The 11,881-nt window shown below is 65.5% G+C and overlaps 4 protein-coding genes across 6 annotated transcripts; 1 reads left to right on the plus strand and 3 right to left on the minus strand.

Annotated features, from left to right (window-relative positions):
* Positions 1 to 8: 8 nt before the first annotated feature.
* APOA5 (apolipoprotein A-V) lies at positions 9 to 2,462 on the minus strand. 3 transcript variants are annotated; one of them, XM_014949536.1, is made up of 4 exons: positions 2,375 to 2,462; positions 1,491 to 1,558; positions 1,266 to 1,377; positions 9 to 1,082 (listed from the first exon to the last, which is right to left on the minus strand). In XM_014949536.1, the coding sequence occupies exons 2-4, from the start codon at positions 1,555 to 1,557 to the stop codon at positions 173 to 175; spliced, it is 1,089 nt and encodes a 362-aa protein (XP_014805022.1). In that variant the 5' UTR covers position 1,558; positions 2,375 to 2,462; the 3' UTR covers positions 9 to 172. The 3 variants fall into 3 exon arrangements, with proteins under 3 accessions (XP_014805022.1, XP_014805024.1, XP_014805023.1); XM_014949538.1 differs by lacking the exon at positions 2,375 to 2,462 and adding an exon at positions 1,668 to 1,714; XM_014949537.1 differs by lacking the exon at positions 2,375 to 2,462 and having other exon boundaries at positions 1,491 to 1,722.
* Positions 2,463 to 3,311: 849 nt separating this feature from the next.
* On the minus strand, positions 3,312 to 4,975 carry APOA4 (apolipoprotein A-IV). Its single transcript, XM_014949540.1, has 4 exons — positions 4,859 to 4,975; positions 4,688 to 4,755; positions 4,446 to 4,572; positions 3,312 to 4,340 (listed from the first exon to the last, which is right to left on the minus strand). Exons 2-4 carry the CDS (start codon positions 4,734 to 4,736, stop codon positions 3,413 to 3,415), a joined length of 1,104 nt encoding a protein of 367 aa, XP_014805026.1. The 5' UTR covers positions 4,737 to 4,755; positions 4,859 to 4,975; the 3' UTR covers positions 3,312 to 3,412.
* A 1,559-nt stretch (positions 4,976 to 6,534) lies between these two features.
* APOC3 (apolipoprotein C-III) lies at positions 6,535 to 7,311 on the plus strand. The gene is made up of 4 exons (XM_014949549.1): positions 6,535 to 6,597; positions 6,711 to 6,770; positions 6,887 to 7,013; positions 7,117 to 7,311. Exons 2-4 carry the CDS (start codon positions 6,713 to 6,715, stop codon positions 7,211 to 7,213), a joined length of 282 nt encoding a protein of 93 aa, XP_014805035.1. The 5' UTR covers positions 6,535 to 6,597; positions 6,711 to 6,712; the 3' UTR covers positions 7,214 to 7,311.
* Positions 7,312 to 7,649: 338 nt separating this feature from the next.
* On the minus strand, positions 7,650 to 9,333 carry APOA1 (apolipoprotein A-I). Its single transcript, XM_014949603.1, has 4 exons — positions 9,179 to 9,333; positions 8,957 to 9,013; positions 8,575 to 8,728; positions 7,650 to 8,486 (listed from the first exon to the last, which is right to left on the minus strand). Exons 2-4 carry the CDS (start codon positions 8,997 to 8,999, stop codon positions 7,889 to 7,891), a joined length of 795 nt encoding a protein of 264 aa, XP_014805089.1. The 5' UTR covers positions 9,000 to 9,013; positions 9,179 to 9,333; the 3' UTR covers positions 7,650 to 7,888.
* Between the last annotated feature and the right edge of the window lie 2,548 nt (positions 9,334 to 11,881).

Consider the following 11,881-nt stretch of genomic DNA (forward strand, 5'->3'; position numbering starts at 1 on the left):
CCCCCGCCGCGCCTGCGCGCCGCGCGGTCACGTGGGGGGCGGGCGCGGGATCACGTGGGGCGGGCGGGGATCATGTGAGGAGGCGGCGAGGCCCGGCCGGGTCCGCCATGGCGGCGCCTTTATTGCGGTTCAGCCCGAGCCGGCCCCGTCCCCGCTGCCCCCCGCCGCCCCCTCAGCGCGCCTCCCCGCCCCGCTCGCTCAGGCTGTGCGCCAGGTCCCTCCAGAGGGCGTCGAGGCGGGCGTGCAGGTCCTCCAGGGCGGGAGGGCCCTCCTGGGGGTCCCCCGGGTGGGAGGGCCGGGAGGAGGAGGAGGAGAGCTTCAGCCTCATCTCCTCCGTCTCCTGGTCGAGGGCGCGGGTGAAGTCCTGGATCTGGATGTATGTGTCCCTACGGAACTCCTCCACCCGCCGCTGCACCTCCCGGGCCAGCTCCTCCGTGGAGGCCGGCTGCTGCTGGAGGCTGCCGGGGTAGAGGCTCAGCTTGGCCTTGAGCTGCTCCAGGTTCCTCTGGATCTTCTGGTGGAGGTCCCTGGCGTTCTGGGTCAGCTTGGTGGAGAGCTCCTGGATGTACTGGTTGAGCTTCTCCGGGCTGGCCCGGGTGTGCGGGACAACGTTGCGGTGCAGCTCCTCCACATTGCGGTGGATCTCGGTCACCAGCCTGTCCGCGTAGGGCTGGAAGATGTCCTTCACTTGGTCGGTGTGGAGGGCAATCTTGTCGGCGTAATGAGCCATGAACCTCTGCACCTCATCCGCGCCCTCCAGGAGCTGGGCCGTGGCCTCCCGGCTGGGCATGAGGTGCCGCCGGAGCTCCCGGGCTTTGAGGGACACCTGGTCCAGGAGCTCCTCCGTGAAGGGCTGCAGCCGGTAGCGAAGGTCTTCCAGGTGCTTCCCCACCTTCTGGTGGACGTCATCCACGTAGGGGGACAGCTTCACCCGCAGGCTCTCCAGCTCCTTCCGGATGAGTTTCCGCAGGCTGTCCGAGTCCTGGTAGAGCCGGGGCTGGAGGCCTCTGTTGAGGGGCCCCAGCTTCTCCAGGAAGTTCCCCACGTAGCTGACCCCGTCCTGGATGTTCTCCTTCAGGTTTCTGCAGGAGACAGCACAGGAGGTCACTGGGTGCCCCCCACGGGGCCGCTGCGAGTTGTTGTCACCCCTGAGGGTGGCCCTCGTGAGCTTTTCCATGCCCAGGGGAAGAGAACTGGGGGGGCAGTGTGTGTCAGTGGGTCTGGGGGCAGCTGAGCCCCCCCGTCCCCAGGAGCAGTGTACTCACACGATGTCCCTGCCCAGCTTGCTGCTCGGGCCCTGCTCCGGGCTCTCCTTGTCACTCGTCAGCTGGCTGAGGTACTCCCAGAACCCACTCCGTGCCGGCTCGGCCGGCGACACTGCGGGGAGGAGGGCAGCCATCAGTGAGGGGGGGGAACCATGGCGCTGCCCGCCCCCCACTCACCCCACGTCCCACCCGTTCCCCAGCCAGCTCCCCCGGCTCGCCACCCACCCGGTAAGGTGGCCAGGAGGGCCAGGAGAAGCGCGGCCTTCAGAGGCGTGATCTGCCGGCCCGACATGCTGCGGGGAGAGAGAAACGGGGCGCGTTAGTTTCACACACACCCCCCCGCCAAAAGATCCCACTCCCGGGGTCCCCAGGAACACAAAGAAGATGCCCAGGAGGTGCCACCTGGTTCAGGCAGAGCTCAGGCTCCCGGTGGCCTCCCGTGTCCCTCCCGCTGGGAGCCAGCCCCGTGGCCACCTTTATATAGTCCTGGGGAGGCCGAGGGGCGCGGGCGGCACAGTGCATCCCGGGGGTAGGGCCTGTTGGACCTCACGCCGTGTAAACACAACGTGGAGCTCCACGGGACCTTCCTGGGAGGTGACATTGGGGGGGAGGGATGGACACGGTCCTCTGTCCACCACCGGCCGCCCCTTCGCCTGCCCCACGCTGGGCGGCCTTAACCCCCTCGGGGCTGCCACCCTGCCCCTCCCCGGGCAGAGATCTGGCCCCGGAGCTGCCCCAACACCGGCCAGGCCCTCCCGCTGGATCAGCACGTGTTTTCCCCGGGGATAAGGGGAAACCCTCGCTGCAGGTTCCTCGGGACGAGAAGGGGGCCGCCGAGCTTGGGAGCGGTGGACGGGGGCTGCCAGGGTGGGGAAGGGGGACAGAGCAGCAGGATGGGGACGGGGACATGGGCTGGTGGCTCCTGTCGCAGGGGCTTGTAGTCCAAACTGGGGGGCAAGGAAGCCCAGAGCCCCAGGGTGGGTGCAGGACAATGAGTCCGGCTCCAGCCGTGCCAGGGAAGGGCGAAACGAGCACAGTGGCCCGGGGAAGAGAGTGCACCTTCCTTGGGGGCTGCCGGCCCCGCTCCCCACCAGGATACCAAAACCCACCCTGGTTTGGCGTGTTCCCCTCTAAAGTTGCTTCTCCCCTGGGGGAAAAGAAAGAAGTGTCACTGTTTCCCTCTGGGGCCCCGTCCCGGGGCGGCGCGGGGGCTGCTGACGCCAGGCTTTTAACTCGGGCGAGCGCTGCAATGTTTGCGCTGAGGCAACTCGGCAAACAGGGACCTGCTGGGAGCCACGGCTGCCCCCCCTCCTCCCCCGGGGGGTCTGGGGTCCGGGGGGGCAAAGTCCAGGGCGCTGCAGGGCTGAAACACCGAGCTGTGGCCAACGCTCCCCTGGCACCAAAGTCCAGGGGCCGCCCCGAGGAGCCCCGGGCACATTCCCAGCCCCCAGCTCCTGCTGCTGCAGCCCACGAGGGAAATCCCCCCGTCTGTGGGAGGGGTCCCCCATCCTTTTGGGGGGGGATCCTCATGGGGCACCCACCAGCAGGGTGGCTCGGGGCGCTCGCTGCGGCCACAGCTCCAGTCCCTGCTGCTTCTCTCTGAGCTGGGAAGCTCCTGGGGACGAGGGCCCTCCCCCTGCTGCGCCTGGGGCTGGTCCCCGCGGGGAGGAGGGGTCCATCACCCCCCCAGCACAGCCCGCAGGCACCCGGCCCCCATGGCGGCAGCTGCCCCCGCTGCGGTGGCGATGCTCGGCCGTCTGCCCCTCCAGGGCCACCTGGTTGCCACCGAGTTGCTGTGAGTTGCCCACGCTGGCTGATGGGCTCACTCGGCCGCCCCCACCTCCAGCCCCCCCAGCAAGACCTGCACCCGTAGCTGGGGATGGAGACCCCCACCCACCCGGCCCCTCCGGTGCCCCCTCTCCCTGGGGGCCCTGGTGCCCCAGTTCAGGGGTGATGCTCTCCCCTCAGACCAGGTGGCCCGGGTGGCCCAGGTGGCCCGTCCCGGGGCAGGGATGCTGTGGAGAAGAAGGGACACAGACCAGCACGTGCATCACAAGGGGACAGTTTATTTCTGCCACGGGCAGTGCCCGTGAAATCTGATGGTGTGGGGGGGATGGATAGTCACTGAGGCACTTGGGGAGGGGGGCTCAGTTGGCTGGTGGCCGGGCGGTGCTGAGGAAGGCGGCCACCTTCTCCCGCACCTCCTTCTCCAGCAGCTCCAGGTGGTCCTCCACGCCGGCGGCGCCCGAGTCCAGCTTCCCCCGCATCTCCTCCAGCTTCTCCACCAGCTGCCGCCCGAAGGTCTCGCCGAAGGGGGCCGCCTGCTGCCGGAAAGCCTCCACCGTCTGCCCCACGCGCTCGTCCAGCTGCTGGGCCAGGGGGGCCAGGCGCTGCCGCAGGCTCTCGGCGTCACCGCTGGCCACCTGCCGCAGCTCCTGGGCCAGCGGGCTGAGCTGGGCACGCAGCTCCTCCGAGCTGGCGGCCAGGCGGGCGCGCAGCTCCTCCGCCGCCCGCTCCATCTGTGCCGTCAGGCTCTCCAGCTGGCGGTTGAGGCCGTCCTGCACCTCCTGGGCGTAGGGGCTGAGCCCCTTGCGCAGCTCCTCCACGCTCTGCCCCACCTGCGCCTTCAGCTCGTCCGCCATGGGGGCCAGCCGCTCCTTCAGGCTCTCCACCCCGCCGTCAATCTGCTGCTGCAGCCGGTCGGCGTAAGGGCTGAGGGAGGCCTGGACGCTCTCGGCATTGTCCTGCAGCCGGTCCCGCAGCTCGGTGGCGTAGGGCTCCAGCGCCCGCCGCAGCTCCCCGGCCCCGCGGTCCACCCGCTCCCGCAGCTCCTCGGCGTAGGGGCTCATCTTGGCCTGCAGCTGGCGGATGTTGGTGCCGATCTGCTGGTGGACCTCGTCAGCGTAGGGGGCCAGCTTGGCCTGCAGCTCCGCCAGCTCCCGCCGGATCTGCTCCTTCAGCCGCTGCGAGTCCTGCGCCAGCCGCGCCTGCAGCTCCGTGGCGAAGGGCACCAGCCGCCGCTGCAGGTCCTCGGCGTAGGTGTTGACACTCTTCAGGTTGCTCTCCAGCAGGGTGCTGGGGAAAGGAGGGGGATGTCACCCTCAGCACCCATGGCATGCCCACCACCCTGGCCACCGCCGTGTCCCCCCCGCCTCCCCGGAGCCCGGGGTCTCTGCTCACTTGAGCTGCTTGGTGAGCTCGGCTTGCTGCAGCTGGTCCACCGTCTCCTTGGCGTTGCTGCCCAGCTCCGTGAAGTACTTCCAGAGCACGCTGGCCACCTCGTCCGGGTTGACATCAGCCCGTGTCCCTGCAAGAGGATGCCGGGATCGCAATCCCGCTCTGCAGCAGCTCCCACCCCCCATCAGCTCCCCACCCCTGCCCCAGGGCAGGACCACCCTCCGAGGACCCACACGCTGCCTCACCTGCGATGGCCAGGAGCACCAGCACAAGGCTGGCCGCCTTCGGTGACATCCTGAGCGCTGGGAGATGCCTGGGGGAGCACAGAGTGGAGGTGAAGAGAGCCCCCGAGAATGGCAGCCCCCAGCTCCCCCCCACCAGTAATGGACCCCTCAGCCCTCCAGGCAGCCACTCACCTGTGCTGCTGCTGGCTGTGGGTCCCTGCTGTCCCCAGAGAGCTCCTGGCTGTGGGTCTCTGCTGTCCCCGGAGAGCTCCTGGCTGCTATTTATGCAGCCCCAGCACCCTCAGCAGCTTCCACGCAGGCCTGTGACACAGACGGCAGGCTTGGACTTTAGCAAGGTCGCGACGTGGAAGCGGCTGACGCTCGCGCAGCCCTGACATCACCCGCAGCCCCGCCAGCTCCCGGCGGGGTGACAGGGGACGGGGTGGAGAGAGGACAGGGGTCCCTAGGGGACTGAGCCCCTCCTGGGGGCAGGGACCCTGGGGCAGAGGGGACCGTGGAGAGTTTCACATCTCTGTGGGGTACAGGCATGGCCCGAGCCCCTCCTGGGGGGGCAAGGACCGTGGGGCAGAGGGGACCATGCACCATGACACTGGCTCCACATCTCCATGGGGTGCAGCCATGGCCCCGCCGGTGCCAGCTGCGTGGTACCCAGGGTGTGTGGTACCCAGGGTGTGTGGTACCCAGCATGCATGGTGCAGCAGGACATGGGTTCGGGGGGGATGCTGTGATGGATACAGGGGGATACACATGGCACAGCACATGCAGGACAGCATCGCTCCCTCCAGCACAGGCTCCCGGAGGAAGCCCAGCCCCAAGGAACAGCCAGCCCCCCAAAACTGCGGGGTGCTGCACCCAGGCAGTGCTGGTGTCCCCTTGCCTGGGGCTGGGACCTGTGGGCATCGGCCTCTGGGGACCACCCCAGGGATGCAGCCCCTGGCCCAGCCACCTACACCCTGGTGGACCTGCTCCAGGCTGCAGATGGGCAGTGATGTGTCACCCGGGGCGAAGGACACCGCGGGCAGGGATCGGCCAGGTGACAGCGATGCCAAGGTCCAAAGAGCCTACGGGGAGAGGCTGAGGGACTTGGGTCTTTCTAGTCTGGAGAAGAGAAGTGAGGGGGGATCTGATCAATGTTTCTAAATACTGAAAGGGTGGGTGCCAGGAGGATGGGGCCGGTCTTTTTTCAGTGGTGCCCAGGGACAGGACAAGAGGAAATGTGTACAAAGTTGAATATAAGAAGTTCCACCTAAACATGAGGAGGAACATCTTTCCTGTGAGGGTGGCAGAGCCCTGGCAGAGGCTGCCCAGGGAGGTGGTGGAGTCTCCTTCTCTGGAGACATTCAAACCCACCTGGACAAGTTCCTGTGGGACCTGCTCTGGTGGACCCACTCTGGCAGGGGGTTGGAGGAGATGATCTCCAGAGGTCCTTCCAACCCCATGGGGTTCTGTGGTTCTGATTCTATGGGCCCTTGTGGTGCCCCAGGGCCGGACCCGGGCACGTATCGCCCGCCCGCACCTACCGGGTGGCACCGCCAGCCCCATGGCATCGCACCCGGGGCCAGTGCCGCTGGATGTCACCCTCGTGCCGTGTGTGCCCACGCCAGCCCCACGGCACGGGCACCGGGCTGGCGGCAAGCACACCGGCGTGAACACGCGTGTACAGGCATGCACACACATGTGCTCCCACGCAAAGCTCCCTGCAGCTCGGTTGCTGGAGGATTTCCCAACTCCTGGCGGGGGGCAGGCCCCTCCGCAGCCACCCTGGCCGTGGGGCCGCTCTCTGCAGCCGGGCCCCCTCCCCGGCAGCCCCCACCGCCCCTGACCTTTGCACGAACACCCCCGGCGCCGGCGGTGGGGAGGGTATAAAGTGGGATCCCGGGGCCGCCCCCTCCCAGCAGAGCCCGCCGCAGGTGAGTGGGGCAGCCCCCGGCAAGGGAAAGGGATGGAGTGGGGGTCGGGACCCCCACAGACATGTGGGACCCCCCGCCTGCCCCCCACACCACGTGCTTTGCTCTCTCCCCAGCCATGAAGGCGTCACTCCTGCTGGCACTTGTCTGCATGGCCGTCCTGGCAGCGGGAGCACGTAAGGGCCGGTGCAGGAGGAGGGGGACGGGGCTCAGGGGGACGGGGCTCAGGCCTGGGGGGGGGCACAGCCCCCTGGCCCCGTCCCCCCAGCTCCCACGGGGCTTGTGCTCGCAGGGGCCGACACGCCGGGGGAGCCGGAGGCGCTGCTGCGGAAGGTGCAGGAGTACGCCCAGAAAGCCACGGCCATGGCCAAGAACGCCTTCAGCAGGGTGCAGGAGTCGGAGGTGGCTCAGCAGGCCAGGTTGCCCCCCGCGCCCTCCCGCTAGCCCACTGCCCTGCTCCCCGCGGGGGGAGCCAGTGCTGAGCCCCCACCACCACCACAACCACCCCCTTGCCCTTCGCAGGCGATGGCTGGCGGAGAGCGCTGACCTGGCGAAGCAGCGGCTGGGCTGGCTGAAGGAGAAGGTGCAGGAGCTCTGGAAGCAAATGCCGGCCGCGTAGCCCCCACAGGGGTCCATCCGGGCTGGGGGTCCCCCCCCTGGACCCCCCCCCTCCCCTGCTGTCACGGTTCTTGCAATAAAGCGGCGCTGAAGGAGAGAGGGCTGTGGCAGCATCACTGGGGGGGCTGCGAGGAGGAGTGCGGGGTGAGGAAGGGCTGGGAGGGACCCCCCCAACCAGGGCTGGCAGTGGCCGTGCCGGGGTGCTGGGACTCCAAGCCACATGTACGTGGCCAGGGTGGGGGGCAAGAAGGAGGTGGGGGGGATCCAGCTTCTGCACACCCTTGAGATCAAGCCCAACTGCAGCTCAGCACTGGGGAGGGCTTGGGGCACCCACCCTGACACCCCCCCGTGTCCCCCCGAGTGTCCCCAGCACCCCCTGCCCACAGCAGCGCCCCCTGGACCCCCCCTCCAGCATCCACTGCAAAGACTGAGCGGGCTCCAATAACTTAAGTGATGTTTATTTGACAAAAGGAAGGCAAAGCGGAGACCGACCCCGGTTCGGGGAGGGGAGGCGGCGGGAGGGGAGGAAGGGGGTCCCCAGGGAAGACGCCCCGGGGTTGGCCTGGCCCGGGGCTCCCCTGGCCCATCCCTGGAGCGCCCCCCCCGGGGGTGAAGCAGCCCGGGCAGGGGCAGGGGGCGTGGCCGGGGTCAGTCCCTGGCTGCGCCGGCCGGCGGCTTAGGCCACGCTCTTCTGGAGGTCATCCAGGAGGGTGATGAAGCGGGTCTTGAGGTTCTCGGCGTAGGGGGTGAGGCGCTCCTTGAAGTCCTGCAGCAGGGGGGTCACCTTCTCGCGCAGGTTGCTGAGGTGCTCCACCATCTTAGCCTGGTACTCGGCGGCCTGGGGGATGCCCTTCTCCCGGATCTCCTCCAGCTTCTGGCTCAGCTTCTGCCTCAGCTCGTCGCTGTAGGGCGCCAGGTTCTTGCGCAGCTCCTCCACGTGCCCGCGCAGCCGGTCCCGCGCCTCCTCGGCCACGGGGGTCAGCCTCTCCTGCATCAGCTCCACCTTCTGCTTGGTCAGCTCCTTCAGCTCCTGGGCCACGGGGGCCAGGCGCTGGCGGTACTGCTCCAGCTCCTCCGTCCACTTGGCCGAGAACTGGTCCAGGAAGGGCCGGATCTTCTGCTTCACCTCCTCCAGGTCCTTGCTGAGCTCCTGGCGCAGGGCCTCCGTGTCCTTCAGCCACATCTCCCGCACCTCCTTGTAGTAAGGGGCCATGTCCTCCCGCAGCTTGGCGGCGGCGGCGCCCAGCGTGTCCAGGTTGTCGCTCAGTTTCAGGCTGCGGGGAGCGGGGGGAGGTCAGGAAAGGCCCCCCCGGGTACCCCCCGCCCTCCAATCCCCCATCACACGCTGCCCCCAACACTCACTCCAGCTGTTTGCCCACAGCGGAGGACTCCAGCTGGGCGATGGCTTCCTTGCCGCTGGCCTTCACCGTCTCCAGGTAGACTTCCACCATGTCCTTGAGGCGGTCCAGGGGCGCCTGGGGCTCATCGTGCTGCCAGAAGTAACGGGCCTGGGTGCCTGCGGGGAGAGGAGCTCGGCTCAGGACACGGTGCCCGGCAGGACGGCGGCGGGTTCAGCCCCAGCCGTGGCTACCGGGGAAGGGACCGGTGAAGCCGTTTGGCTGCAGCCGGGCTTTTGGGGCGCGTCGGGAGGCAGGAGGTTCCAGCGGCGCTCGCTGCGGGCTGGGCTGCCCCGTCCTGCTCCGTTCCCCCGGGGGTTTGTCACCCCGTCCCCGTCGGGACCTACCCGTCAGGCAGAGAAGGGCGAGGGCCACCACCACGGCTCTCATCTCGGCGCTGAAATCTGGGGGCAAAGCGAAGAGAGTCGGGTGAGGGAAGCCCCCAGCAAAGTCGGCCCCGACGGGAACTGAGCCCCCCTCCCCGGCACCGGGGGTCCCCGCCGGCGAGGCTCCCGGGACTCCGGCGTGGCGGGGGCTCGGGAGCCCTTGGAGCAGCGCGGGGCTCTTACCGGCTCTCTCCTCGCTGCTGCTGCGCTGCCGATCGTCCCGTCTGAGCCGGCGGCTTCCCCGCCGCCGGTATTTATGCGGGAGGGGGGCAGTTCCCGGCGGAGATAAGCCAGCGCCGTCAGCCCGGGAGATGATGGCTCCCCGGCGATGTGGCGAGGAGAGTTCAAGGATCGCCTGGTGCGAGCCAGCGCCGAGGAGCGCCGGGTTGGCCGGGGCGGCGAGCAAACAGGAGCTCCCGGCGGGACGCCGCTGGCCGCCAAGGAGCCTGTTTACGCTCCCGCTGACCCAGATTCCTGCTGGCAGATTCCTCTCGGCAGCCCCCGGGGGTTGGCCGGTAGCCCGGGGACAGGGCTTATACCCGCCGGGATTTGGCCCCTTGTACCCGGGACCCCTCCGCTCGCCACCGCGGTGGGACCCTCACCGCTGCCATCACCCCCCTTTTCCCGGTGCGAAAGCCTTGGAGCAGCCCCAGCCCCCGGCCTGGCCACCAACCAGCCCAAAAGCCCCCCTCAGCCCAAACCCCAGCCGAACCAAGGGGCTGCCCCCCCCCACTGCCACCAACGCAGGGACCCAGAGGAGCTGAGCACACAGGGCTGGGGAGGGGGGGGGCACAGAGGCAGACAGAGGGGCTGGTTATTGCCAGGGGAAGCTGCAGAGGAGCAAGCGTGGAATCACGGGATGGTTTGGGTTGGAAGGGACCTTCAAGACCATCCAGTTCCAGCCCCCCCTGCCCTGACACCTCCCGCCAGACCAGGGGGCTCAAAGCCTTGCCTGGTTTTGGTGCTCGGTGCCCCCCAGCTTCAGCCCAGCCCCAGCTCCCCGTGGCCAGGCTGGCTCAATGGAGACCCAGCTCCCTTCCCCGGGATCTCCTCCCCAGCTTCACACCTTCCCCCCTACTCAGATTCAGAAGGAGGTGCTGGAGAAGAGGGGTGTGATCCCCATCCCCCTGCCCCCGGCGGGAGGGGGGAGGACCCAGCTGTGCCAGCGTCCCCCAGGGGCAGAGCGGGGGGCTCCGCAGCGCTCCCGGGGCTCAGAGTGGGCTCTCAGTGGCCAAACTGGGCAGGGAAAAGGGCCGGAAGGACCCCAGACTCACACCAGGTGAGAAATTGGGGGGCACAAAGCTCCCTGGGGACACGCAGGAGCTCCTCGGGAACCCTCGGTGGGGTTGAGAGAGAAACCCCCGCAGCCCCCCGGTGTCCCCCACACCATGAGTCACCCCCAGGCACCGCTGAGGAGGTGACAGCTCTGGGGACAGGGTGGCTGTAGGGCAGCTGCCCCTTGAGCTTTCGCCCCCCGAGCGCCCCGGGGGCTGTTCCGCCTCCGCAGGCGGCAGTTGAGCAACAAGGCAAACAGGAGACGGGGGGGAAGATCATCATCATGGTTTTATTTGTCATGATCCCACTGTCCAACTAATTGACTAGTTGCAAGTGACCCACAAAAAAATGGACTGAAGATTTACCCAAACTTTTTTTTTCTTTTTTTTCTTTTTTAGTCCAACATAAATGAGGAAGAAAAAAAAAATACTTCTGACATTTCCAAAAAACAGAAATAATAGCAAAGTATATTAATATACATTCAACATATACTGCGCGTATTGATTACTACAATACAAAGCAATGATAAAAAAAGTGTGATACTGCGAAATGGCACGGTGAGGCGAGTCCCTGCTGCCGGGGGTGCTGTCTGGAGGGCTCTCCCAGAAATACAGTGTCATGTAAACAAAAGGAAAACGAACCAAAGGGACAGAGCGAAAGGCTTGCAGTGTCTCCCCGCTCGGGACCGGCCCCCCCCCGTGCCAGGGATGCAGACAGACCCAGCGCGATGCCCCGGGGCCGGCAGAGCCCCTCGGCGTTATCCTCCCGGGGCGGGGGAGAAGGGGGGGCCGGGAAGAGATAGCAAAGTCCCCTCTGCCGTGCTGGTTTCACACTTCCTTCTGTGCAAATTCAGGAGGGCTGGGTCGCTTTTTCCTTTTTTTTTCGTTTTTTCTGTGTTTTTTGTTTGTTTTGTTTGTTTTTTTTTTTCTCTTTTTTCTTTTTTTTTTAATTTTTTAAAAATATTCCAGAAAAGTGTTCACTCAGAAGAATTTGAGCTGTAGCTTGTAAAGTCCCGAAGGCGCTGCTGACACCGGGGCGTCACGCTCTATCCGTGGGGGGAAGGATGGAGAGAAGGACAAAGAGGAGATCTAAAGCGCGTCTGAACTGTCTAAAGGAGATACCACTGTCGCCACTGGCACGAGAGAGAAAACCAGTCACAAGTACAATGTCATTAAAAGAAATAAAATACTTTTGAACAAAAGGTGCAAGTCACAATTCATATAGAACAGAATCTAGTTTAAAAATTTCTCTCAAACAGAAATTCCTTTCGCCTTTTTATTAATAACAATAATAATAAAACAACATTTACCAAAAAAAAAACCCAATTCCTACATGATCAGGAGGAGAAGCTCAGAAAACAAAGAAAAAAAAAAAAAAACCCAATTCCTACATGATCAGGAGGAGAAGCTCAGAAAACAAAGAAAAAAAAAAAAAAACCCAATTCCTACATGATCAGGAGGAGAAGCTCAGAAAACAAAGAAAAAAAAAAAAAAACCCAATTCCTACATGATCAGGAGGAGAAGCTCAGAAAACAAAGAAAAAAAAAAAAAAACCCAATTCCTACATGATCAGGAGGAGAAGCTCAGAAAACAAAGAAAAAAAAAAAAAAAC

The sequence above is a fragment of the Calidris pugnax genome, unplaced genomic scaffold (assembly GCF_001431845.1).
Source record: "Calidris pugnax isolate Ruff unplaced genomic scaffold, ASM143184v1 scaffold180, whole genome shotgun sequence".
NCBI classification, from domain to species: domain Eukaryota; kingdom Metazoa; phylum Chordata; class Aves; order Charadriiformes; family Scolopacidae; genus Calidris; species Calidris pugnax.